Genomic DNA, 23,800 nt, shown 5'->3' with positions numbered 1-23,800 from the left:
GTGAGTCAAGCCCAGGTGGAGCCTGACAGCAGAGGCTGGAGGTGCTGAGCTGCTCACCTCTGCTGCACCTGTGGGCACAGGGGCTCGCTGCCTCACTGAGGCCTCTTTCCTCCATCTGCAGAAGCTGAGCTGCTCTCTGAGAAGCAAAGTTAAACCTGGGTCCTGGCAGGTGTTAGCTGTGCTGGGCTGGGAGGGGAGTATGAGGGAGAGAGACAAGGAGCTGCAGGCTGGGAGAGCAGGGTTCTGGGCAGCACTGGGGGGTGTCCATGCCCCCCTGCCTCAAGAGGGACTGTCCTGGCATGAGAGGGGTGAAGGACAGTCCTTGGCACAGCCCCAGCCCTCATCTACCCTGGGATCTGTGGGCAGAGCTCTGCACCCCAGTCCTGCTGCTGCTTGTGCCCATGGTGGTTGTGTCTGGTCAGGGTTGGCAGCTCCCATCCCCTCTGGCAATTCCTCTGTTAATAGAGTTAACTGTTAACAGATTTTCCCCTGTGAGCAGCTCTGTGCAGTGCCTGCCACGTGGGCCAGGGGCTTTGCATCCCCCTCTGTGTCCAGGGGTCTCCTGGAGGCTGCACACCCCTTCCCTCCCAGGTGTCTGTCCCTCCTGGGCTGGGGGCTGCCGTGCCTGTGTGGGGAGGCCACAGCTGACAGGGCCAGCTCCCTGCCTGTCCCTCCTGGGCTTGGCTGCTCACCAGCTGGCAGAGGGGCTGAGCTGGCCCCAGGCTGGTTTTCGGGTGGCTGGCTTGAGGCAGCTCTGGCTGCCAGAGTCTTCACCACGTGCAGGGACAGACTGCTGGGAGGTGGTTCCTGGGACCTGTCTGGGAAGGAAACACAGGCTCTCTGGGCTCTCTGCCCCCCTTGCTGGGGCTCTCACCTTCCCCAGGGTGTTTATGGGCTGAGCCCAGTGCAGGTACAATGCCTGGGGGCTCCCCAGGCTGCAGGACCCTCCTTGACTGACAGTCACCTCCAAACCTGGCAAGTGTTCCCCTCCACAACGGCTTCCTCCCGCCTGTCCCACCCCTGTTCACAGCCAGAGCCGGGGGTAACAGCACAGAAAGGAGCCTTTATTTGGAAAGCACGTGGCACCCAGTGCTCCCAGAGCCTCCTCCCTGCTCCCTCTCACCCACCTGAGCCCACTCCCAACCCTACACACACCCGCCCCCGCTCCCACCTCTGTCCCTCTCGCTGTGGGTGCAGAGACCTCCCCCCCAGCAGCTCCCCAAGCTCGGCACCCGCTGCCCCACCACAGCACCCTCCTCCTGTGAGCACCCAGCCCTCCTCCTGCCCAGGAGGCACCGGGGACCTGCGCCCACCCCTGCCGGTGCCCCCCAGCCGGTCGCTGCCGTTACCGGTGCGGAGGCTCCTGCTGCTGGTGCCGCGGGCGCTGGAGCCTGCGGCAGGGCTGGGGGCTGCGCCCCTTGGGGCGCCGGGGAGAGCCTGGGCTGGGCATTTCGGAGCCAGGACACGCCGGTTGGTGCTCCAGGGCCGGGAGGTGGTGTCTGGGGGGCGCAGCCGGCACGGCGAAGGGCACGACGGCCTCGGAGGGGATGAGGAAGGCCGGCACGAGGCCGTAGGAGAGATCGAAGGCTTTGGGGGCGGCGGCAGCGCCCAGCGGGGCGAGGCGGGCCCGTGCTGGGCTCGCTGGGCAGCCCGGGGGCGCTGGGGGGTCCCTGCCCAGCTGGGCCTTCTGCAGCAGCTCCTGCAGCTTCTTCATCTGCGTCTGGCAGACGTGGGAGCGCGTGCGGCTCTGGCAAAAGGCCTCCAGGAAGGAGTCAAGGGGCAGGTCCTGGGCCAGGAACCGCTCTATCTGTGCCTGTGGGACGGGCAGGGGACAGCGTGAAGCCAGGAGAGCTGTGGGACCCCAGAGAGACCCCAGATGGCTGAGCACCACTCAGAGCCGGAGCATGGCACACAGCAGGGCAGGGAGAGGAGCCCAGGGCTCGGGAGAGGAAAGGACAACAGCCTGACTCACCTCTGACTCTGCCTCAGCAGCATCGAGTTTGGCTTGGAGCTGGCCCAGGACATTCTGTGGGCTCCACTGCTCCTGGTACGTCTCTGTGCCAGGAAGGGAGAGGGCTGACAAACCTCCCCCAGACCCCAGACCCCAGACCCCACTCCTCCCTGAACTGAAACACCCTCAACCAAATCTCCAGAGCCACCTGCACACTGAGGCCTCGGGCTCAGCTGAGGGCTGGCTGTGTCCCAGGCACCTCCACTGCTCCTCACTGAACCACACAGTCATTTTGGGTGGAAAAGCCCACTTATTACTGGGAAGAAGAGACCAACCCTCACCTCACGGCAGCCTCCTGTCACTCAGCCTCCTCCTCTCCAGGCTGGAGGAGCGGGTTGAAGGATGCTGAGCCCACCCAGGCCCTTGCTCTGGCCGTGCCAGGCTCTGCCTCATGCCAGTGGCTGTGTCCCACTCACCCAGGCGCTGCTGCTTGTCCCAACAGGCCTCCCGGAGCTCCCGCAGCTCCTGGTACTTGATGGCCAGGGCAGCCTTCCCGTCCTCCAGGCGCGGGCGCAGGGACAGGTTCCCCCTGGCCAGGCTGCAGTTTGAAGCCAAACACATCTCCCGCTCCAGCTGCAGGCTCTGGAACTGTGGGAGTGGGAATGGGGGGGACTGTGGGTACTGGGAGCAATGGGCAGACCCAGGCAGAGCTGGCAGCCTGATGGGAAGGAGTCAAGGGGTCTGTGTCCAGGGCAGACCCTCTCCTCCTGTACTGTCTCCAGTCTGGAACAGGGATGTCCCCTGGGGTGAATGCAATGGCTGAACTGGGCTGTGCATGGGCAGCTTACCCTGGATGTGACAAACAAGCTCCCAGCTGCCCCTCAGCCCCCCTCCGTGGAGGAAAAGACTCATTAGGTAACCAGGACGTCAGAGGGATGCCCACCCTCACCCCCTGTCCTGCTGCACACACCTCCCAGCACGCAGAGGGGGAGCAGAGCACGGTGCCAGGCTGTGCTTTGAGAGGAGCAGGGCAAAAGATGCTGAGATGGGGCTGGGAGGTTGCAGAATAACCCGCTGCTGCTCCCGCACCAGGAACCGCAGGAACAGCCGGGGCTCATCCCACGGAGCCGGGCGCGGGGGACACGGCCGGGGCATCCCCCGGGTTTGGGTGGCCCGAGGCTGCTCGGCAGGCGATGGCTGCCACGTCCCTCGGCAGCACCGGCAGCCCTGGGGCTGCCACCGGCCCGAGCTGGGGTTTCCCCGCGCGGTGGGTTTGCTGCTGCTCCAGAGCCCCCCGGGCCCGGCGGCTGGGACTGCGGGTACCACGGAGCAGCGATGCCGGGGACCGGCGGGCGATGCCCGGCGCGGGGAGGGGGGCGACACGGCGGGGCTGCGGGTGGCTGCGTCCCGCGCCCCAGGAACGACCCTCCCCTGGCCCCCCAATCCCCCAGCCCCGGCCCCGGCCCCAGCCCCGGCCCCAGCCCCGGCCGTACCTTCCTGCTGAGGCGGGCGGCTCGCTGCAGCCGGGACTCGTCCTGCAGCAGGGCCCGAAGCTGCGAGGTGCTGAGCGCCCCAAAAAGGCGCGGGGAGCCCGGCGGCACCGGAGGCCGGGACATGAGCCGGGGCACAGCGAGCACCGGGCACCGGGAGCAGCCCCGTCCGCCGCCGGGAGCCGCGCTCGCCCCGCCCCGCGCTCGCCGCCCCCGCCCCGGGCTTAAAGGAGTCGCGGCCACGCGCGATGCGCTCCGGTGCTGCACCGAGCCGGGCCCGGCGGCGGGGAGCGGCGATGCAGCTGGGAGCGGCCCGCACCGCAGTCCACGGGGAGCATCCCGCACCGCATCCCGCACCGCATCCTGCTGGGAGCATCCCGCTGGGAGCATCCCGCACCGCATCCTGCACCGCATCCCGCGCCGAGTCCCCGGTCCCTTCTGAGCCCTCCTGTGCACACCACAGGCCCTTTACCTCAGTCTGACCAGATCTCATTTTCTCACATCCATTCCTGTGAGACCCACTCACGGTTTTCTCCCTCCACAAGCCCCAAGACTCTGGCACCTGCCCTGGGATTTCTTGGGTCTCAGTGGGAGCACATCAGAGATACAGAACAGACTTTCATTAATGGAGAACGAGCTCAAGGAAGCAAATTTATTGGGCTGCTTTGCCAGGCACTGCAGAGAGGGGCACAGAGCACATGGGAATTGGTGGCATGTAGCGGTTTTGCTTGTTGTGAGCTCTGGAGGCAGCTGGGAAACTGATGAAGAGTCACTCCAGGGCTGTGTCCTCCTGCCCCAGGGAGGGCACACGAGGAACCCACAAACCCCACAGAGCGACCTGGGTTTTTTATTCTTGATTATGAACACGATAACAAGGAATCATTGGCAAGCAGAGTGGGGAAAGAGCTGAGCACAGAGGCAGCCTGCACTCAGAGAGGGGAACTGGGAAGTGGCATTTCGCTAACACCCTCCTGCCCTTGGGCTCCTCTCCCTGCTTTGGCAAGGCTCAGGCTCTCTGCCCGTGCAGAGCCTGTGCAGTGTCCAGCGTGGACAGGAAAGGGGAGAAGAGGCACTAGCAGTAGTGAGCTGGTTTGATGAGGACGAGGGAGGACTGGCAGTTCCCTTTGCACAGGCTGCCCCACGACAGACCCCCCTTGAAATTCAGCCGCACCGAGTAACAGGCGGAGTACCACCAGCCGCCCTCGTAGCTGTAGGCACAGTTCTTACTGTAGGTGTCTTGGTCCCGGTCCTTGGTGGAGAACTTCATGTTGTCGTGCATGGTGCTGGGGTTGTCCGAGGTCATGGCGTCGCCCGCCGTGCCCGCGTAGGCGCCCAGCCGCAGCCGGTACCCGTGTTCCTCGTCCTCCACGCTGAACAGGTTGTAGTCCGCGAAGCTGGTGGCTCCCGCCGAGTCCTGGATGACGAACCTCACCTGGTAGACCTTCTGCTTGGCGATCTGATGGATGTACTCGGTGCCCAGCCAGTACTCGCCGCGCACGCTGCCGAAGCCGTACTTGTAGGTGCTCCAGGCCTCCGCCCAGGTGACCGGGGTGTCCTTCTGGTTCCTCTGGATGACGGTCCAGCCGCCGTGGGTCACGTTCATCTCGCAGAACACCACGAGCTGGTGCAGCCCCTTGGGCTGGATGATGTAGACGCCGCTGCGGCTGCCGGCCGGCATCTCGCTGCAGTCCTTGGGCCAGCCTGGGGCACCAAACAGAGAGTGTTCTTCAACCAGAGGGTTGTGGAATGGTTTGGACTGGAAAAAGAGCTTTGAGGTGATGGAGTCCCAGCCCTCCCTTCACCCTGCCAAGCCCACCACTAACCCACCCCCCCCCCCCAAAGGGATGAGCTGTGGCACCTCTCCAGCCTGTCAGAAATGAACAGTTCTCCTGGGAGGAGCCAGAGCTCCTGTAGCACCTGGGCTGAGGCACTGAGAGCTCTTCGTGAGCCCAGCAGTGAGGAACCCTGGAGAGGAGACTCACCGTGAGCTGCCGGCGCGTGGGGGCCGATGTCCCTGACCTGCCGCACGTGTGTGCCGTCGTCATCTGAGTGGAGAACAGAGACAAGAGCACTGAGAGCTGTCTCTTGGGAGAGCATGATCTTCTCCAGGTGACAGCCCTGGCTTTCTGCTGCTGCTCCTAATTCCAAAGGGACTTTTCCATATCAGGTCCCAGCCAGCTGGTAGTTCAGGGGAAGGGACGGGGAACGGGGCAGACGCTTCCTTGGTGGGGAGGATCCAGAAGGATCTGGGCACACTGTGTGTGGGGAAAGGTCCCCAGTGCTGGTGGCAACACTGGAAAGATGCTTGTTAAAGTGCAGCAGAAGTAGTTAGGAAGGGACTCAGGAAGATGAGGGATTGGGGGGAAGAAGCGTGAGAGCAGACACAGGAAAGCTGGTGCAGGTGTCAGGAGCTGGGAGAAAGGCTCTGCTCAGCTGGGTCAGGAGGAGGTTGAAGGGAATTGCTGGAAGGTTTAGAGTGAAATTAGTGCAATTCTTTGTAAGGACATCTTCTGCATATCTGTAAAACAGGGATGAATCACAGGCTCATGGAACCACAAAAGCCATCCCTGTCCCTCCTCTGAAACCGATGCCTGATCCTGAAGCCACTGCTCCCTGACACCCTTCACTAGCTGCTCCCTGCTTTCATTCTCAGATGGTGCTTTCCTGTCCCAGCCTTGCAATTCTCTTGTGACACCCAGAGCACACATCTTCCTGCAGCCAGACTGCAACACTATCACTTCCTCCCCCATGGCTCCTGATTCTGGGGCTAAGCCATTCAGTTCCTCGCCTTCCCTCACACAGTCTGTCTCACAGGTTTTTGATCCCTTTCCTTTTGACTCTCTCGATGTGTCTCAAAGCTCCCTGGTTACATGTCCCACCCACAGCCCCCCCTTTTATCCTGGGAGGGTTTCTTAGAGGCCCCCTGCTCCATCACACCTTGTTTGAGGGTTACTCTGCCATCACCTGGCTGATTGCTCTGTGTCAGTGCCACTGCTCAGCCTCTTGCTATTAACTTAGTTCCTCTTTGTATTCACTCCTCTCTTGAGTTCAGTTCTCTGCTGACCTTGTGGTTTCCAGAGGTGGCTGCTGTTCTCTGTGTTCTGAAAACACACTGTGAGTGCCTCAACATCTTTAATACTGATTCTCCAAGGAAGAGCCCATGGTTTGGTCACACAGCCAATGAGACTGAACCTGTCCCTTCTCCTGGGGCTCTGTTATCTCTGAGCTTCACTCTATCCAACTCACTTATGAACAGAACTTCATGCCAGGCAGAAGAGACAGGCAGCAAGCACAGGGGTACTCTGAGATGATTCTTGTTCTGGTAAGACAGCCTACATTTCCCTGGCATAGAGCAGTATCTAGTCCTTCCTCCATGTTACAGGGGTGTGATGGGGCTGCTGAGGAGGTCTGTGTTGGATCTGACTGAAGGGGACCCTGTTTGCCTCTCCCTGACGTGGTGAGGTACTTACCAGGCTGGGAGGACTCTGGGGGAGCATTTATAACATCATCCAGGGTGCCATTGAGGAGATACAGGTTTCTTATATCCAAGGTAGGAAGTGATGCTGCCAGGGTCAGCAGGCAAGTGAAGAGCAGGAGACAATGGTGCTGGGTATCTGAAACGGGAAGAGATTGGAAAAAGAAGAAAGAGACCATAACTCTTCCATTAAAGAGCCCTGAATCCCATTTGGCTCCTTGCCTTGCAGAGCTTTAGTGTCCTTCTTGGAGCTCTAAGCCCCAAATTCACTCGTTTAGATGAGCTGCCACACATGTGTTGGCAGGAGCCATTAGCACTGGCACCTGCTGTTGGTAGAGAGGTGTGAAAACCCTGCAGGGACCCCTGCAGAAGGCAAACTGCTGGGATGCCCTGAGACTCCCAGTTCCCTCCCATCCCATCCCACACTCACCCATGGTGTCTCTGCAGGGACCCTGCTGAGTGGGAAGCCCAACAGTTTTGGCCTGTCAGGATGTCCAGCCTGAAAGTTATAAAGCTCAGCAGGTGAGGGGGTGGAGGCACAAGACTCAAACCACAAGCACTTGTCCTCTGGTTGGCAACAGGACCGGTGGCTTATAGCTTATTTGCTTTCCACCGTGAAGTGATGTGTCCTCAGGGAAGGCAGCCCGTGTCCCACAGACCTGAAGAGCTTTCTTCAGGGGAAAAGCAAATAATTCAGTGCCAACAAGTGAATGCTTTAAAACAACTACCATTTCCAGTGCCTACTTGGCCTCTTGCCCTGGCAGGATTTCCCCAGGGAACAGCATCCTCTGGGCACCTCTACTCATTTGAGCTCCAGGGTAGATACCCAGGTGACATTCCCCCTCCTGGGTGCAAATCAAACCTCAGACGTCAGTCAGTCTCTCTCCAGAGCAGGCACCGAGCCCAGCAGCCCCTGGGGACCCCATGAGACCCTTCAGGGAAGAGGTGCTCCAGTGTTCCTGGCAAACTGTGCACCCAGCTTCAGCAAGTGCCACTCCAGGTGCCCGCTGGGTGCTGCCCTGCCAGCACCTCGCTGCCCCTTGTGCAACACGCGCCGTGCTCTCCCCGGGCACCATGGCCCTCGCAGCAGTCACAAGGCAGCTTTGGGCATCCTGACGTGATGCTGATGTCAAATGGTCTCACTTCAAGCCCCTCTCTGCTCCCTGGAGTGCTCACACCTTGGGCTTCTTACACAAAATGCCAGATTGTCCTTTTCCCAGGGGCTGATACCCTCAGCACTCTGAGTCAGGAGCATCCAGAGCCTGTGGAGGAGCAGGCTGGGCTTTTGTCAGGGGTTGTTCACTTGCATTTCACTGAAGCCTCAGCTGGGGCCTGGAACCCAGCTCCTGCTCAGTAAACGTTTGACACTGAAAGACCCACAGTTGTGGCACAGATCTGGTTATTTCTGCACCCCAGCCAGGAAGGTGAAGGGAGAGCAGAAAGCAGAAGGGCTGCATCAGTAACCCCTTAAAATTGGCTTGACAGAGTAATGGAGCTGCCTGCACCTTCTGGCATGAAGAACAACCAATCCTCCCAAGCAGCCTGTCCTGAGAGCATTCTGCTGCTGTAGAGTAAAACCCCTGGTTGACATTTCTGGGGCAAGGGGCAGTTCTCAAAGGTGTCACCAGTCCCAAGAGAGGAACTGGGATGGAGAGTGGCAAAGGGACCCACAGGCATGTGTTTGTTGCCTGGAGCCTTTGCCCCCTACTCAGAGCAGGCAGACTGGGGTGCAGGGGACGTTGTGTATAGAGGCTTCTGGCTGCTGGGCACTGCTGGGACTTAGCTCACCCTGAAACCTGCCAGTGGAGAGGTAGCAAGCAGGCATGTGTCTTGAGAACCTGCCCTCATCTTTCCAAGGTCACCTTTGGGACTGGGCACACAGGAGACCTAATCTCTCCTCCTCCCCTAGTTTCTGTGTGTATGTTCTTAAGGAGCTGGGTCTCTCCACATCAGCTGGGTCGTGGCTCTCCAGAACTTGCTCCAAGTGGGCAATTCACATGGAGTGTTTGTGCAGTCAGGAGAGTCAATAACCAAAACCCCTCCTCATGGAAGGGGTTATTTTGTGCTGGACATGCCTCCCTCCCCTCAGGGGCTGGAGCTGTGCTGTCATGGGATCTGAACACAGCTCAAGTTGCAACCTGCAAGTGCCTTCTTGTGCCTCTACAAATAACTCGAGTGGGAGTGTGCAGGGTCTATAAAGTCCCAGTGGGAAGCTGGGCATGGGAGGGTCACCAGGGGATTCCTGCCTCCTGCTCAGCTGTGCCGTGGTGATGGGTGAGTTCTCTGCCCAGGGGCACACGGTTCATGTGTGGTGCTGGGCTCAGATGAGGCCTGACTAGGGTGAGTATACAAGGGCACAAGGTGAGGATTAGCAGGACAGCAGCCATGGTCTTGCCTGGATGCACTCTGGAGACCTGGATTTCACTTGGTCCTTTCCCTTCCTGACTGATAGACGTGGCACATGGTCAGCACAGAGAGAGTTACCTGGGCATGATGGCATCTGCCCCAGTAACTGAGCTAGTGCAGGATACAGGGGTGTGCTGAGGCCAGTGCAGAGGGTTTGGGTCTGAGTCACTGTGTCCTGTCTGCTTGGGAGCTGGTGTCTGTGCAATAGGACCTGTCCTTGGGATCTGGTTTCCCTTGAGCTGCTGTTGGGCTGGAGTGGTTCACATAAAAGGCTTAAGCATGATTACTCCAGAAAAGAAGCGTTTCTGTGATCCACCCCCACAGCAAAGTGCTGTTCCCAGATCCAGCTGTGTCATTGTCCTCCACTCTTGGGCTGTAGGTGCCAAGAACAGATCTGCAGGTTGTTGTCTAGTGCCAGGGAAGAGGCTGATCAGGAGGGTGACAAAGGCTCTTCTCACCTTGCCTCACCCCTGGGGACAGAGCCTGCTCTGAAGCTGCAGCTTCCATCACCACAGGAACCTCCTGCACCCCACCAGATGTGTGCAGGGGCAGAGGGGGCTGCCCGGGGATCCTAATGGTGTGGGACCCTTTTCTCCCCAGGGCTCCAGGCTGGGAGAAGTTTGCTGCGTGGGGACCTTGTCCTGCTGCCCACAGTGCTGGCCATGGCCTTGCTCCTCGCCTGCAGCAGCGCTGGCCCAGCAGCACCCACCGCCAGCCCCCGGAGTGGTGAGTGTGCAGGAGCTGGGGGGCACTGCCTGGGCACCAAGCTGCAGAGCAGCAATCCTCCTTCATTTCTCCTTAGCAGGTCTAAAGTGCTAGAAAGGCTAAAAATGCAGCCAGGCTGATGCACAATCAAAGAACTCCTCACACACACCCCCAGCCCCTGGGATGTGGCTTGTAGGGCAAGCAGCCCAAGAGCTGCCACCCCATCCTCACCCCCTGGGTTGGCTCCAGGATGAAACCACGGGGTTTCTGTCCAAATACCTCACCTTGGCAGGATTACTCTGTGGTGCTTGTGTCTTTACAATTCGGTTCTAGGAGGGTTCCAGCAATCTCTGTTTTCCCTCAGCTCTAGTTGGATGGGGGCTGTTCCCTTTCCCCCTGCAAGGGAGGGTCACACTCCCTGTGAGACCCAAGTGCCAGCAACTTCATGGGCTGACTCAGAACCACCCACAGCAAATTGTCCCTCAGCAGACACAAAGCAAGGAAAACAAATTAGAATGCAAATCATTTCAGCAGCTAAGCCCTGACAGATCAGCCCTTCTAACAGAGAAACTGCAACAAGCTGGGGGCAGAGATCCCCGTGAGATGAAGCCAGGGCTTCACCTTCTCTTGCAATGTCATGATGCAGGGGAACATTTTGGACATTTCTGAGCTTTGCAAGACCCTCAGCTTGTTGTGGTTGGGAGGGAGGTTCCCAAACCCACCTGGACACGTTCCTGTGCCCCCTGAGGGAGGGGAACCTGCTTGAGCAGGGGCTGGGGCTGGAGCAGCTCTGCAGGGCCCTTCCAGCCCCCACCATGCTGGGATGCTGAAATCCTGTGAGGCTTCTTGTGGAAGCTTATCAAGGGCCCTGTGAGGGGGCCACAGACACCTGCAGGTCATCACTGGCATCTGGAAGGTTTTTCCACCCACTTTTCTCGACCAGACGCCCGAGAAAGCTCCAAATGAACGAGGAGCCCTATGGCTACGGTTCTTACCAGAGCCACGAAACAGAGGAGCTCACGGGGAGCAGAGCCCGTGGTTCCTGCCGGAGCCACTGTCTCAGCACCCTCTGCTCACCCTGTGGCTCAGCCACTCCAGACCTCAGACGCCCCCACCCCCTCCCGCCCCTCGCCCTCGCGGTGCTGCAGGAGCTCGCCGTGCCGCGGCAGCCCGAGCTGAGCGCGCTCCGTCCGCACAGCGTTCCCCGCGGACTGCAGCCGCCTGCGCAAGGGCAGCCCCAGCGGCGTGTACGTCATCCAGCCCGCTCGCTCCCCGCCGCGCGTCGTCTGGTGCGACATGGACACGGCGGGCAGGGGCTGGACCGTGGTGCAGAGGAACTCCCGCGACACCGAGCTCTCGTGGAAGCAGTCCTGGACCACCTACAAGTACGGCTTCGGGAACGTGCAGAGCGACTACTGGCTGGGCACCGAGTACCTGCACCTGCTGACTCAGCAGGGCACCTACAAGGTTCGCTTCGTGGTGCGGGACAAAGCCAACGCCACGCACCACGCCGAGTACGACATCTTCAGGGTGGAGAGCGAGGCCAGCGGGTACCCGCTGAGGCTGGGCCGCTTCTCTGGCGACGGGGAGGATTACCTGACCCTGTACCACCCCAAGAAGGGCGGCATCCACGACAACATGAAGTTCAGCACCAACGACAAGGACCAGGACCAGTACGGCGGGAACTGCGCCAACAGCTACGGCGGCTGGTGGTACGACCGGTGCCACAACGTGCTGCTCAACGCCAGGAAGAACATCCTCTGGCCGGGCTTCTGCGACAACGGCGACTGCTCCTCGTCCCTCATCCTGGTCAAGCCCACGGACGTGTGCTGACGGGGCCGCTCCCGCGCCAGCGCCGCCGCTCCGCCCGCAGCTCCCGCACCGGCCCCGGCCCCAGCGCGGCGGCTCCGGCGCCCGGGAGCCACGTTCCGCAGCCCCCGGCAGGCGGGTGGCTCTGCCCAGCGCCCCGGCGCGGGCTGGCCCTGGGACGCGGGCACGGGCTGGAGGCGGCTGCGCCAGGGGAGGGGAGGCAGCGCCGGTTCCCCTCCCCGGGCCGTCGGTGTACCCCTGCTTCGCTCGGGCTCTGCTCCCTCCCCGTGCCCCAAACGCGCCCCAGCTCCGCTCCCCGTGCTGGGGAATCAGCTGCAATAAACCCTGGAGCCAGGCCCCTCTGCCTCGTGTCTGCCTGCTGCCACAGCCCTGCACGTGGGGTGGGGATCGCGCTGCCCGGGCTGTGCTGGGCCCGGGGGACAAGAGAGCTTCCCCTGGGCAAGGAGACACATCTGCCCAAGGGGTGAGAGACGTCCCTGGGACGTGCAGAACTCACCTCCCCGGGGCTGGCGCCGTGGCTGCTGGCTTCAAGATGGTGCTCTCAGGCATTGCTGGGCCAGGTCAGCTGTGGAGCTGGTTCTGCTGCCAGGCTGAGCTGCTGCACGGTTGGTGCTGATTTGGGGGTTTTGTTGGTGAAATATTTCAATGTTCCCCAGCAAAAGGCCTGGCACCAACTCTCCCTGCCCGGCACCAGCCTGTAACACGAGCTCTTCTCCCTTTGCTGCAGCTGCACACAGCTGAGCAGAGCTGTCACACCTATTTCTGTCTGTGGTTTGGTTCCCAGGGCTCTGAACTCAACCTTGCTTCCAATGGCTTGTTGCAGCCGCTGTGCACCGAGCTGGGGCCGTAGGGCTGAGCTGAGCCAAGCAAAGCCCAGCACCTTGCAAGAACAATGGCTCGTGGTTTATCCCTGTCCGTGGCTGGGTGGGTGCCCTGTGCTGGGAGAGGGGAGAAACCACCTCAGGCTGGAGCGTGGAGGAAGCAGTTGGGCATCATGAGAGATGTGGGTGAGTGAGTCCCACCCTGCTCTGCTGCAGAGGGGGAGTGTGGCTGTGGATCTGCTGTGTGATGGATCCGGTACAGACAGGGAAAACAAGGAGGGGTTTGCACTCCAGCTTGGATCTGCAGCTTACCTGGAGGGGAGAGGCTTGGCAGAAAAGGGCTGCGAGCTCCTGGCAAGCAGCAGCTTTCCCCCCAGTCAGCGATGCACCCTGGCAGGGATGAGGGGCAGCTGCAGCCTGGGCTGGTGACACATCACTGCCCTGTGCCCAGCACCCAGACACCACCCAGGGCTCACCCACAGCCCGGGCTCCCAGCCCCCAAACCCTCCCCCCTGCGTGGGAGCGAGGCGAGGCCGGGAGGACCCCGAGCCAAAGCCCGGTCACAGAGCGGTTTGGAGCAGGTATTTAATGCAGCGCTGGGGGCACAGGGCTCCTGCAGCAAACGGGGCACAAGGACACTCACTGTCAGCGTCAGAACAGCATTATCCAACGCCTGCCGTGGGGCAGCTGCCTTAAACACGCCCGTTCCAGCTCTACCGTCACTATTTCATGGTCTTCCATTGCCATCTGGTGTCCGTCCGTGTTTCTGCAGCCGCTGTGCCCGTCCTCTCCTCTGCGGGTTTCCCGGCTCTCCCTCTCTTGTCAGCGGGATGAGCTCCTCGGTTTTGCCCCAGCACACACACTCCCGCTGCTGCCGGTGCGTCCCAGCAGCTTCACCCGCTTACGTGTGTCCCTCCTTGTGCTTCACCCCCTGTGACCTCTCAGGTCAGGGCAGAGTTACTTTGGAGAAGCAGCTAAAGGGAATTAGTTACTGCTTTGTTTTTCTTCTACAGACAGAGCACTTGGTTATCATCAAAGCCTTTTAAGCATTTGTTGGCAGCTTCCCCGACTCCAGTGCCACCTGCTGAGCTGCCCAGTGCCAGAGCTACCCCCCACCACCGAGTCCACACAGCCCCAGGCTGAGCCCCTCCAGGCTCTGGGGTCCCTGCCACACCAGGCTGCCTGAGCTCTTGAACCTGCCCCAGCCACGCAGTGCTCTGTGCCCTTGCAGTGCTGTTGTCCCTTTATTCCCTGCCCACTCTTGCAGCTCCCTCCCAAGGCCAGGCCCAGCACTCACAGGTTAACAAGGCAGGATGCTGCTGGCCTGCTCTGCTGTCTCAGGTCAGCTCCAGGCAGGGCTGAGCTGACCTCATGCTTCCCTCCTGCCTTCAGTGCTTGCTCTGGGCCATGTGGTGCTGCATTCCCTCTTTGAAAGATCCCTGGAGCTTGCAATCCATCCCTCTTCTTTCATTTAAAGTTTTGCCTTGAATTCCTCATTTGGGTCTAATGAAACATCTTCCTTTGGGAAGCCTTTTGTTCCTGCACCAGGAGCCTCAGCTCTGCTCTTGGCAAGAAGCTGGCAGCAGCCCCTGGAGGAATGAAGGATGTTTGTACATACCTGTGCAGGCTCTAAAAGCAGATTTGACTCTGCAGCATGGGCACAGGCTGCAGCAGGGATGTGGCAGCTTGGGCAGGACGGGCTGATGTCTCCCTGCACTCACGGAGCAGAGGGTGGGACCTTGCTGGAGCTGAAGGGTCTGGGCACAGTTGGGGTTGTTTTTCTCCCAGAAGGAACATGCTTGAAAACTGCAGCATTTCTAAAGACTTGTAATGACCCCTGGAAACCCAGCACAGGTGAAAGGGCAGAGGCCCAGCAGGGAGCTTTGCTGCTCTCCAAGAGAAGAAGAAAAGAAAACAGCTCTTGCTATACAGGGACCCCCCAATTGACCCCCAGCTTGGCCAGCGCAGCCAGGAGGGGGAAGGGGCACTAGTGGTACAGAGCTGGCTTGATGAGGATGGCAGAGGCTCTGCAGGTGCCTCTGCACAGGCTGCCCCAGGTGATGCCCCCCCTGACGTTGAGCTGTGCTGAGTAACAGGCCGAGTACCACCAGCCGCCCCCGGCGCGGGACGCACAGTTCCCACGGGCAGCGTCCTGGTCCCGGTCCTTGGTGGAGAACTTCATGTTGTTGTGCATTTTCTTGGGGTTGTCTGAGTCCATGGCATCCCCTGCTGAGCCTGAGTACACTCCCAGCCTCAGCCTGTAGCCCTGGGACTCATCATCCACGCTGAAGAGGTTGTAGTCTGCAAACTTCATGGTGTTTGAGGCGTCCCAGATGACAAACCTGACCTGGTAGACCTTCTGCCTGGTGATCTGATGGATGTACTCATTGCCCAGCCAGAACTCACCGTGCACATCCCCAAAGCCGTGCTTGTAGGTGCTCCAGGACTCGGCCCAGGTGATGGCTGTGCTCTGGTGGTTCCTCTGGATGACGGTCCAGCCGCCCCCTGCCACGCTCATCTCACAGAACACCGTGATGGGGTGAAGTCCCACGGGCTGGATGATGTACACACCACTGGGGCTGCCGCTGGGAACCTCGCTGCAGTCCCTGGGCCAGCCTGGAGCAGGAGAGAGGGTGGTTGAACAAAAGCCTGTGCACCAGGACCAGACCCTATTTCACCCTGTGGCAGGACACAGAGCCATCTGAGCAGAGAACCCAGGGGCTGGTTTGCTGTCCCAGCCCAGAGAGGTCAATGCATTCGGCTGGAGAGTGAGTTGGCCTCAGCCCTCTGTTCCTCTTCTAGATGGGACACCTAACAGCAGCCAGTCCCAGTGAAAGGCCCCAGAGCCACTGGGCTATGCTGGTATCAGACCAGGAGACTGCCATGGACACCAGTGAGCTCCCTTGGCTCTCCTGAAAAGGGGTTTGTGTCACTAAACCAGGGTCACTCTGGGGAGGAAGGTGAAGAGGACTTTGCCTGTGCCTGTGACTGAGGGAAGAGCAGAAGAACAAGCACACAGACACCTTCACCAGCACAAAGACACCTTCACCAGCCTGCAGACACACAGAGCACTGCTGCCTGCCTTGGGTACACCTCCTTACACCCACCCTCCTAGTGAAGGTCACACTGCCAATGGGCTGAGCTCCTTCCCCTCCCTGAGCCAAGCCCAGGGCTGGTGCCACATCTGCCCAGCCTGTGTATGCTGTGGAGGTGGGGTTTGGATCTAAGGAGCCACAACACACCCTTTCTCAAGTGCCATTGTTCTAAGCCTCCACTGGCCCAGAGCACTGGGCTGTTCCCAGGGCTGAAGGTGACAGCACCTACTGGTTGTCTGCAGAGCCCTCGCAGCAGGGTCAGAGGGAGACTTCTGGAAGGTGTTTCGGGTTTCTCTGTGTGTGGAGTGGCCTGGGGCAGCAGCCAAGACCAGCACAGACACGAGCAGAAGGCACCAGGCTGCTGGAAAGGGATAAAAATGGAGAGAAGATGAAATGTGACCCTCCCTCCAGAGAGGTGGGAGATGCCCCAGCTCCAGCACTGCCCAGTGGAGATGGAGCCGTGCCCCAGGCACGCTGGGCAGCACCAGCCTCCTCTGTGCAGGCTGGAAGCTTCCCAAAATGCCAAGGGGGAGAGAAAACTGCCCTTTCCCCAGGACCAGCTCTGGAAAAGTCATGTATGAGAGAGTTTTGGGTGGGGAAAAAGCACCAACAATCAACTCAGCCGAGTTTCATTGCTGAGCCCTGAAGCAGAAAGTGGCTGGGGTGAGGCAGGGCATGAAGCTGCTGGTGTTCACAGGGGTGGCAGGGGAATGTGTGCCCTCAGAGGGCACCCACACCGCTCCCCACCCATCAGCATGCAAGGAGCAGCACCCAGAGGCTGGGCTGCCCTGCCCTGTGCTACCAAGGGATGCCCAGAGAGTGCCCAAGGGATGCCCAGAGAGTGCCCAAGGGGTGCCCAGGGAGTGCCCAAGCAGCTCTCAAGCAGTGCCCGCTTCCCTCACCGTACTCACCCATGGTGCTGGGGTGGGAAGGTCCCTCTGGCCTGCAGAGCTGTGGGGCTGCAGCTCTGGGGAGCATTTGTAGTCCCCTCTGCAGTGGGTGGGGTGAGCAGGTCCTACCCCCTTCTGCAGGAGGAGGGGCTCAGGCTGGGTGTCCTTTGTGGCCTTAGAAAACACGAGCCCAGATGAAGTTGCCTGTGGTTCTTGTGCATATCTTCCTGAGCTGCCAGGAAAAGAATCCCCCTGTTCCAGCAAGAGCCCTTGCAATGGGCTCTGTGAGTGTTTATCTCCTGGGATGGAATTTCCCCTGGGAACAGCATATTTGGGAGCTCTGGAGAGTGCAGCTCAGTGAATAAACACTTGACTGCCAGTCACCAGCCAGCTGAGAGCAAACACCGAGGCTGTGCCCACCTCCCTCCCTGCAGCAGGCTGGGACCAGCCCCACTGCAGCTTGCTGAAGGTGTTTGTGGCAAGCCCAGCCTGGCTCTTGCTGGGGAGTCAGAGCAGCCCCGAGACCCCCAGAGGCTGGCTGGTGTGGGACTGTATCTCAAGGCACAGAGAGGGGAGAGGAGAGGCCCCACAAGCACTCCAAAGGGAAAAGGGGTAATGGAGGGTCCACAGAGGGTAACAGGAGCCTGAGCACACAGAGAGAATGGAGGAGACCAGAGTGGCATCTGGGGAAAGAGAATGCATGGGGGGGGGGTGAGTGCACACAGACCCCAGTGAACAGTTCTGCTGTGCCTCTGATGCTCCTCAGGGCTTATTTGCCAAGCTGGCCAAGCCCTCGCTGCCTTCTCAGCACCCTGTTTCCCTTTGCAACCCCACAGGCAGGTGCTGGGCAGCAGGGACCTCTCTGCTCACCTGGGCACGCTGCTGGCTCATTTCAGCTGCTGTTAACACCTGACATCAGTCCCAGTCCATTGAAAGGCCACCCAGGGCACTGGACATACCCTGATGACAGCTCGAGGGGCTTTGCTGTTGCTCCCAGGAGCCACCTGCCATTGCTCCTCCACTCTTTGGCTGTTTTGTTGCAGAAATAATGTCTGAAGATCTGCAGCAGCAGCTTCTCCAAATCACCAAACAGAGTCAGCTGGGTGATCCAGTGGCAGGAAAGGAGACAGGAGGTAAAGAGTGAGAGAAGGAAGGACCTTGGCATCTGCAGTGGCTGTGGCATGCAAAGGTTTATTATACAGGAGCACCTTGGGTACATCAGTATGAAGACAAAGCTTTCCTCCAGGTAGCAATCTGACTGTCCTCCAGTGCTGGCTGCAGGGACAGGAGTGACCAAGCATTATTTAGGGCTGCTCCTGTGTTTCTGCATGTGAGCCCACAGACTTCTGTGTGCCAGCCCAGCCCCAGCAGATCTCTGCCTCCAGCACCAGCCACATCTGGAGGACTCTGCTGCTCTGGTTTAAGACTTGTTCTCATTTGCACATGCCACCCCCATGCAAACAAGGCAACTGCAGAGGTGTTGGCCCTTAGGGGTGGATCCACGTGCCAAGCTCTCCTAGGGCACAGTCAGGCTGCTGGAATTCTCTGGGGCACCCTGTTGTCCAGGGCTGGGGGGTGTCTGGGGGTCGCTGGGGTCTCGGTGTCTCTGGCATTGCCAGGTGGCCCTGGGAGGCAGAAGGAGGAAGGGAGAGAGTGGGGAGGAGCCCCTGTATCTCCAGCCAGGGTGGGGGGAGGTCATGGGGTATCTCAGGGGCCCAAGGGGCAATTAGGGGTCCTTGGAGCAACCGATGGGTCTAAGGGTGAACGTGCAGGACTCTGGGGGCAACGGGGTCAATTGACTGTAACTGGGGCATAGGGGGGTTCTGGGGCAAGTGGGGGAAAGTGTCGGGGTCTCAGGGGCAATGAGGGAATCTGAGGGAAGCCAGACAACCTGGCATGGTCCTGAGAGCAAGGGAGAGGATCTGGAATGGGCCAGAGGACACTGGGATTCCCAGGGGGAACCAGGAGCCCTGGAGTTTGTGAGTGCTGGCGGTCTCTGGCGTCCCTCGGGCACCCAGGGCCCTTCACATCAGCAATCCCGAGGGTCTGAGGGTCCAGGAGGACTGGGGAGTCTGCAGGGACTTGTAGCACAAGGGTTTGGAGGGTCAGGTTTGGCAGCTCAGGAGGACTCACATGAGCAGCAGCACCAGTGCCATGGAGCCGAGAGCCAGCCCCAGCCCCAGCCCCGGGCGGCCGTGGGGGGAGCTGCTGCCCTGGGGCCAGCGCAGCACAGCCCTGAGCTGAGCCTGCACAGCCTGCTCTGCCTCCACGCTCCTCGCTGTCACTGTGGGCACCCACAGACACCGGGGCTCAGGGAGGGCCAGGGGACACTGCACCCCAGGCATCGGCCACGGACCAGACCAAGGCTCTGGGGCTCCCTGCTCGCCCCCCACAGTCCCCAGAGCAGTCAGGCAGCAGGGCAGACCTGCTCCAGCCCAGCTGTGGCACGGTGGCAGTGCCCACGCTGTCCTGGCAGCCCGCTCACAGCCCCACACCCCCCGTCCTGTGGGGCCCCAGAGCTGGGCTCCCACTGCCCCAGGGCACTCAGGGGCTCTGGGCTCACCGTTGAGGTAGAAGTACTTGCGGGCCAAGGGCTCAGAAAGGGCTCCCAGGCGACAGGCGACGGTTCCTGGCGTGGGGTCCTGCAGGGTCAGGCTCAGAGGTCCCTCTGCACCCCCCTGCAGCTCCTCAAACACTGACAGGTCCTGTGTGCGCAGCTGCGGCGTGGGGGGAGGCAGCAACGCAGCCTGGTCCCAAAGGCACCCCAAACAGCACCAGGGGCACCCAAAGGTACCCCAAACAGCACCAGGGACACCCAAAGGCACCTCAAACAGCATCAGGGGCACCCAAAGGTACCCCAAACAGCACCAGGGGCACCCAAAGGCACCTCAAACAGCATCAGGGGCACCCAAAGGTACCCCAAACAGCATCAGGGCACCCAAAGGCACCCCAAACAGCGTGCAGGGGCACCCAAAGGCACCCCAAACAGTGTGCAGGGGCACCCAAAGGCACCCCAAACAGTGTGCAGGGGCACCCAAAGATACCCCAAACAGCGTGCAGGGGCACCCAAAGGCACCCCTAACAGCATCAGGGGCACCCAAAGATACCCCAAACAGTGTGCAGGGGCATCCAAAGGTACCCCAAATAGCATGCAGGGGAAAACCAAAGGCACCCCAAACAGTGTGCAGGGGCACCCAAAGGCCCCCATTGATGCCCCTGCAGCACCTCCCCTCCGTGCTTCATCCCCTTTGCTCGTGCTCACACAGCCCTCACGTCCCAGGTGTGCCCACAGGGATGCACAAGCAGAGCAGCCCCAGAAGCCTCTTCCCTCACCCACTGCACAGCAGTGACCTGAGTCCCCTTCACACAGGCCAGAGCTCACCTGCACAGCACAGGGACCTGCTGGGCAAGCCACCCCCCTGGCAGCCCTCACGCTGAGCAGTGTGCCCCTGGGCATTGCTACCCACAGCCAGACCCCTCCTGCACCCCCCCTGGCACCCCCCTGTGCCACTCACGTCCTTGGCAAACATCCAGGTGACGGGCAGGTCGCGGGGGGCGGCGAAGGGCACGTGGCAGTGCAGGGTGATGGCCTCAGCTGCTGCTGCCCACACGTCCTGCACTGTGGGCACAGCCCTGGCAGCTCACAGGCTGCTCCAGGAGGGGATGGGGGGCAGGGGGGGATGTGTGTGGTGCTTCAGGGACTGCAGCTCCTGGGGCTGTTCAGCCTGGAGAAGGCTGAGAGGGACCTTGTCAATGCTGGTACATCTCTAAAGGGCAGATGCTGGGGGGATGGGGCCAGGCTTTGCTCTGCAGTGCCCAGTGCCAGGGGTGATGGGCACAGGCTGGAACACACAGCTCCACTTAAACACAAGGAGAAAGTCCTTTGGTGCTGAGGTGAGGGAGCCCTGGCCCAGGCTGCCCAGGGAGTGTGTGGAGGCTCCTTCTCCTTCCAACCCCACCTGGACACGTTCCTGTTCCCCTGAGCCAGGGGAAGCTGCTTTAGCAGGGGCTGGGGCAGCTCTGCAGGGCCCTGCCCACCCCCCCCATTTGGGATCCTGGGTGATCCTCTGGGCCCAGCAGGCTTGTCCACATGTGAGAAAGGTTTTCCCCCAGAGCTCTGGAGGTGTCCAGCTACGGTGGCTACACACCTGGGCAGTCCAGGGGAAACTGGCAGTCCACCAGGCGACAGGTAGCACACTGGTAGACACGGGCAGCTGGCTGGTACCCTGAGAGACAAAGACCTGTTGGTCCCAGAGGGCTGGAAGATGAGCTAGGGGACAGGGAATGGGAGGACAGAGGGATGGGCACTCACCACAGGGTGGGATGCAGGCTGGAGCTGGCAGGGAGCAAACAGCATTAGACTGAGGTTCAGTGGGGGTCCATGTCCCTGTGGTGAGCTGTCAGGGCTCAGCCCCTGTCCAGCCCAGAGGTTCCTGGGGGTTTTGATGCCCAGAGTGGGGGTCCCAGGAGTCTCCCAAGGTGGGAAGCCTGGGAGGTGTCCCACTGGCACGTACCTTCCTCCAGCTTGCTCAGCTTCGCCCAGATTGTGTCGACAGCTTCCTTCAGAGACGTGTTAAAGGGCTCTGGGGTGTCCAAGATGTCCAGGTGAGACATCAGTCCCCCTCCTCCCTGATCCCCAGACCCCACAGATCCCCTGTACAACTCGCCTCAACCTCACCCATCCATCCTGGGGTCCCATATCCCCGAGTACCCCCTCCAAAACCCCCACAAGCTGTCTACCTTGAAGCTCACACACCTCAGGGCTCTCCAGGTACCCCCTTACAGCCCCCAGACCTCCACATTGCCTTTCACCACAGTCCCCATTCGAGGCCTCCACATCCCACCCCCCGTGCCCCACATCCTGGCCCCACTGCCTCCCACATCCCACATCCCACTCACTCGTGTCCTTCTCCAGGTGCAGGAACTGCAGGTTGTCCCTGACGATGGCCCGAAGCTCATCGCGCTGCTCCGCCCCTGGCGCCGGGATGGGATCGGGTTTGGAGGCTCAGGGAGGGGGGGTCCAGTAAGGGCTGGGGGTTTCTTGGGGTTCCTGGAGCCCTGCTCAGGGTTGAGGGACCCTGGGAAGGGTGAGGTATCCCTGGGGATCCCCGAGGTGCTCCTGCTGGGTCCCCAGCGTGTACCTGCTCAGGGCTGGGTGATGCTCAGGGTTGGGGTTCCCAGGGATGGGGGTCCTCACTGGGATGAGGTGTCAGGCAGGAGGGGGGTGGTCCTTGGGCAGGGCCCCCGAGGTCCCATCACATACCCACAGTGACAGAGCTGAAGGGCACAGCAGCCTGGACAAGGGCTTCGAGGCAGCGCTGGTGCAGGGGGTGCTCGACGGGGGCTGTGGTGACGTCGCGGCACAGCCGTGACCGGTCCAGGGGAGGCATGAAGCACAGCAGGCAGGGCTGTACCCCAGGGAGCCAGGATGCCAGCAGCAGGGGCACCCACCACCACCCCATGGTCCCCACAGCACAGTGCCCAGATGCCCGAGTCCTGAGGGAACACAAGGGCTCCTGGGCAGAGCCTGGTGTCCAGGCAACACAAAGGTTCCCAGGTGGAGCCCAGTGCCCAGGGCACAGAGGGGTTCCTGCACAGGTCCCACACACCTGGGTCTCCTGCTGAGATACCCTGGGGAGTGTGGGCTGGAGAAGGGGCTCCCAATCCCTCCTTTTGGTCTTTCTAAATCCTCTCCTGTCAGTCCCTGCCTGTTACACGACCTGGTGTCCCCAAATCCTCCCTCTTTAGGCGTCTGAATTCCTCAGAGCCTCGGTGCCAGCAGATCTCTGGGCACAGAGGCTTTGCAGAGGCAGACAAGTGCCAGGGCAGTGGTGCTTTGCTCTGTGCTCTGGGTGCCTGCAGGGAGTGCTCCCACAGGGAAGGCTTGGCTGAGACTCTACAGAGGATCACGGCAGGAGCTGGGTTGGAAATCTCAAAGCCAGGAACGTCAATCTGCCTTCTCAACATTCTCCTTCCATAAATTTCTACCAAACCCACACTCAGGGACTTTTTTTTTGTTGCTTTGCTCTTTTTGTCACCATTTTATTCTGTGATTTCATGTATTTATAACTTCTTAATACATATTTAAAGCTCCTGGCTGCTTCTCGTCCTCTGTTCTTACACCAGTGCTGAAATGTGCCTCTGCCAGCAGCCCCCGCTTGAGCCTGAGCCTGGGAGCAGACTGACACTGCTGCAGGGATTTATAAAGCAGCAACACCAGCTGAGAGCTGAGTAAAGGCATCTTGGGTTTAGGGAACAGCTTCACTGAAGCCAGTGATGTTACACCACAACACGTTAGTGGTGCCTGCTAAAGCCCTGGCATCTACTCACCCCCCAGCAGCCCCGAAGGACAGCAAGCATCCAAGCATCCTGCAGTGGCCAGGAGGGTAAATAGCAGTCCTGGACTGTGAAACGTGCTCTGCTACTATCATGCAAATACATCTGGCTCAGCAGCTCAGAGGCAGACTTCAAAGGACAGAGGAGTCATTAGAATCACAGTTCAAAGCAAGGAGTGAGCAGCTGGTTGAAGCCATCTGGTAGGAGACACAAAATGGTCCCTTTCTTCCCCAGTCAGTCTATGAAAGTTCCATTCATGGTAGGAACATCCTCCAACATTAACCAACATCATACTGTTAAAAATGTAAATCTTAATGAACCATCAGAGCTGATGTCTTGGGAAAGCAAGGCAGCAGCAGCCTTCTGGGACCTGCCCTGGAACACACCACGTCAGGCCGGTGCTTGCAGAGCTCATCAGTGAGGACTGCATTCCCCATTCCCTCTGAGGTCCCAGGGAAGAGCGTGGACAGGGCAGTTCCTCAGGCTGCAGAGGAATCTGTTCATCTCAGGAGCCACATTTGGCTTAGAAACATGTGCAAGAAGTGTTCTCCCTGGGCTGCACCACCTGGGCTGGGTCCCACCAGCCGTGGTGCTGCCGGGCCCCAGGACAGCTCAGCACCGTGCTGTGCCCTGGACAGGCTGTCACTGGCAGAGCAATCCTCAGTCCTCTGGGTGCCAGGGAGTGGGGCTGAGGCCAGGCCAACACAGCCCTGTTTGGTTACAGCTCAGATACAACCCCAGCTCCCTGCAGCCCCCCAGCAGACACCCCAGCCAGGGGAAATGCTCACCGTGGTGTGAGCA

The 23,800-nt window shown here is 60.4% G+C and overlaps 5 protein-coding genes across 7 annotated transcripts; 1 reads left to right on the top strand and 4 right to left on the bottom strand.

The window, feature by feature from the left end:
* Positions 1 to 1,236: 1,236 nt before the first annotated feature.
* Positions 1,237 to 3,971, bottom strand: VPS37D (VPS37D subunit of ESCRT-I). 2 transcript variants are annotated; one of them, XM_062012503.1, is made up of 4 exons: positions 3,914 to 3,971; positions 2,428 to 2,599; positions 1,973 to 2,055; positions 1,237 to 1,813 (listed from the first exon to the last, which is right to left on the bottom strand). In XM_062012503.1, the coding sequence occupies exons 1-4, from the start codon at positions 3,932 to 3,934 to the stop codon at positions 1,346 to 1,348; spliced, it is 744 nt and encodes a 247-aa protein (XP_061868487.1). In that variant the 5' UTR covers positions 3,935 to 3,971; the 3' UTR covers positions 1,237 to 1,345. The 2 variants fall into 2 exon arrangements, with proteins under 2 accessions (XP_061868487.1, XP_061868486.1); XM_062012502.1 differs by lacking the exon at positions 3,914 to 3,971 and adding an exon at positions 3,445 to 3,615.
* Positions 3,972 to 4,079: 108 nt separating this feature from the next.
* On the bottom strand, positions 4,080 to 7,457 carry LOC133627339 (fibrinogen-like protein 1-like protein). Its single transcript, XM_062012104.1, has 4 exons — positions 7,347 to 7,457; positions 6,912 to 7,055; positions 5,424 to 5,486; positions 4,080 to 5,142 (listed from the first exon to the last, which is right to left on the bottom strand). The coding sequence occupies exons 1-4, from the start codon at positions 7,348 to 7,350 to the stop codon at positions 4,514 to 4,516; spliced, it is 840 nt and encodes a 279-aa protein (XP_061868088.1). The 5' UTR covers positions 7,351 to 7,457; the 3' UTR covers positions 4,080 to 4,513.
* A 1,626-nt stretch (positions 7,458 to 9,083) lies between these two features.
* Positions 9,084 to 11,952, top strand: LOC133627341 (fibrinogen-like protein 1-like protein). The gene is made up of 3 exons (XM_062012107.1): positions 9,084 to 9,190; positions 9,923 to 10,048; positions 11,226 to 11,952. The coding sequence occupies exons 1-3, from the start codon at positions 9,136 to 9,138 to the stop codon at positions 11,858 to 11,860; spliced, it is 816 nt and encodes a 271-aa protein (XP_061868091.1). The 5' UTR covers positions 9,084 to 9,135; the 3' UTR covers positions 11,861 to 11,952.
* Positions 11,953 to 13,249: 1,297 nt separating this feature from the next.
* Positions 13,250 to 16,946, bottom strand: LOC133627340 (fibrinogen-like protein 1-like protein). Of its 2 annotated transcripts, none has more exons than XM_062012106.1 (3): positions 16,685 to 16,946; positions 16,003 to 16,131; positions 13,250 to 15,294 (listed from the first exon to the last, which is right to left on the bottom strand). In XM_062012106.1, the coding sequence occupies exons 1-3, from the start codon at positions 16,749 to 16,751 to the stop codon at positions 14,666 to 14,668; spliced, it is 825 nt and encodes a 274-aa protein (XP_061868090.1). In that variant the 5' UTR covers positions 16,752 to 16,946; the 3' UTR covers positions 13,250 to 14,665. The 2 variants fall into 2 exon arrangements, with proteins under 2 accessions (XP_061868090.1, XP_061868089.1); XM_062012105.1 differs by having other exon boundaries at positions 16,003 to 16,134; positions 16,685 to 16,943.
* An 883-nt stretch (positions 16,947 to 17,829) lies between these two features.
* On the bottom strand, positions 17,830 to 22,125 carry SPACA6 (sperm acrosome associated 6). The gene is made up of 9 exons (XM_062012644.1): positions 21,927 to 22,125; positions 21,563 to 21,667; positions 21,178 to 21,246; positions 20,976 to 20,999; positions 20,812 to 20,889; positions 20,179 to 20,282; positions 19,227 to 19,380; positions 18,797 to 18,947; positions 17,830 to 18,288 (listed from the first exon to the last, which is right to left on the bottom strand). Exons 1-9 carry the CDS (start codon positions 22,123 to 22,125, stop codon positions 18,180 to 18,182), a joined length of 993 nt encoding a protein of 330 aa, XP_061868628.1. The 3' UTR covers positions 17,830 to 18,179.
* Positions 22,126 to 23,800: the final 1,675 nt, after the last annotated feature.

The sequence above is a fragment of the Colius striatus genome, chromosome 20, assembly GCF_028858725.1.
Source record: "Colius striatus isolate bColStr4 chromosome 20, bColStr4.1.hap1, whole genome shotgun sequence".
Taxonomy (NCBI): domain Eukaryota; kingdom Metazoa; phylum Chordata; class Aves; order Coliiformes; family Coliidae; genus Colius; species Colius striatus.
Note: the sequence above shows the minus strand (reverse complement) of the source record. Positions and strands in the feature narration are given on the sequence as shown.

Excerpts from the sequence above, each read along its gene's own strand:
- VPS37D (XM_062012502.1), bottom strand. The coding sequence starts at position 3,567 with ATGTCCCGGCCTCCGGTGCCGCCGGGCTCCCCGCGCCTTTTTGGGGCG. Across the intron at positions 2,056-2,427 it reads GGACAAGCAGCAGCGCCTGG|AGACGTACCAGGAGCAGTGG; the intron begins GTGAGTGGGACA and ends TTCCTGGCACAG. Across the intron at positions 1,814-1,972 it reads CTGCTGAGGCAGAGTCAGAG|GCACAGATAGAGCGGTTCCT; the intron begins GTGAGTCAGGCT and ends CCCGTCCCACAG.
- LOC133627339 (XM_062012104.1), bottom strand. Across the intron at positions 5,487-6,911 it reads CCCAGAGTCCTCCCAGCCTG|ATGACGACGGCACACACGTG; the intron begins GTAAGTACCTCA and ends TTCTCCACTCAG. Across the intron at positions 5,143-5,423 it reads CCACGCGCCGGCAGCTCACG|GCTGGCCCAAGGACTGCAGC; the intron begins GTGAGTCTCCTC and ends TTGGTGCCCCAG.
- LOC133627341 (XM_062012107.1), top strand. The coding sequence starts at position 9,136 with ATGGGAGGGTCACCAGGGGATTCCTGCCTCCTGCTCAGCTGTGCCGTG. Across the intron at positions 9,191-9,922 it reads CAGCTGTGCCGTGGTGATGG|GGCTCCAGGCTGGGAGAAGT; the intron begins GTGAGTTCTCTG and ends TTTTCTCCCCAG. Across the intron at positions 10,049-11,225 it reads CACCGCCAGCCCCCGGAGTG|CGTTCCCCGCGGACTGCAGC; the intron begins GTGAGTGTGCAG and ends CCGTCCGCACAG.
- LOC133627340 (XM_062012105.1), bottom strand. The coding sequence starts at position 16,751 with ATGCTCCCCAGAGCTGCAGCCCCACAGCTCTGCAGGCCAGAGGGACCT. Across the intron at positions 16,135-16,684 it reads TTCCCACCCCAGCACCATGG|CAGCCTGGTGCCTTCTGCTC; the intron begins GTGAGTACGGTG and ends ATCCCTTTCCAG. Across the intron at positions 15,295-16,002 it reads GAGGGCTCTGCAGACAACCA|GCTGGCCCAGGGACTGCAGC; the intron begins GTAGGTGCTGTC and ends CTCCTGCTCCAG.
- SPACA6 (XM_062012644.1), bottom strand. The coding sequence starts at position 22,125 with ATGGGGTGGTGGTGGGTGCCCCTGCTGCTGGCATCCTGGCTCCCTGGG. Across the intron at positions 20,890-20,975 it reads AGCCTGCATCCCACCCTGTG|GGTACCAGCCAGCTGCCCGT; the intron begins GTGAGTGCCCAT and ends TTTGTCTCTCAG. Across the intron at positions 18,948-19,226 it reads CAAGTACTTCTACCTCAACG|TGACAGCGAGGAGCGTGGAG; the intron begins GTGAGCCCAGAG and ends GGGTGCCCACAG.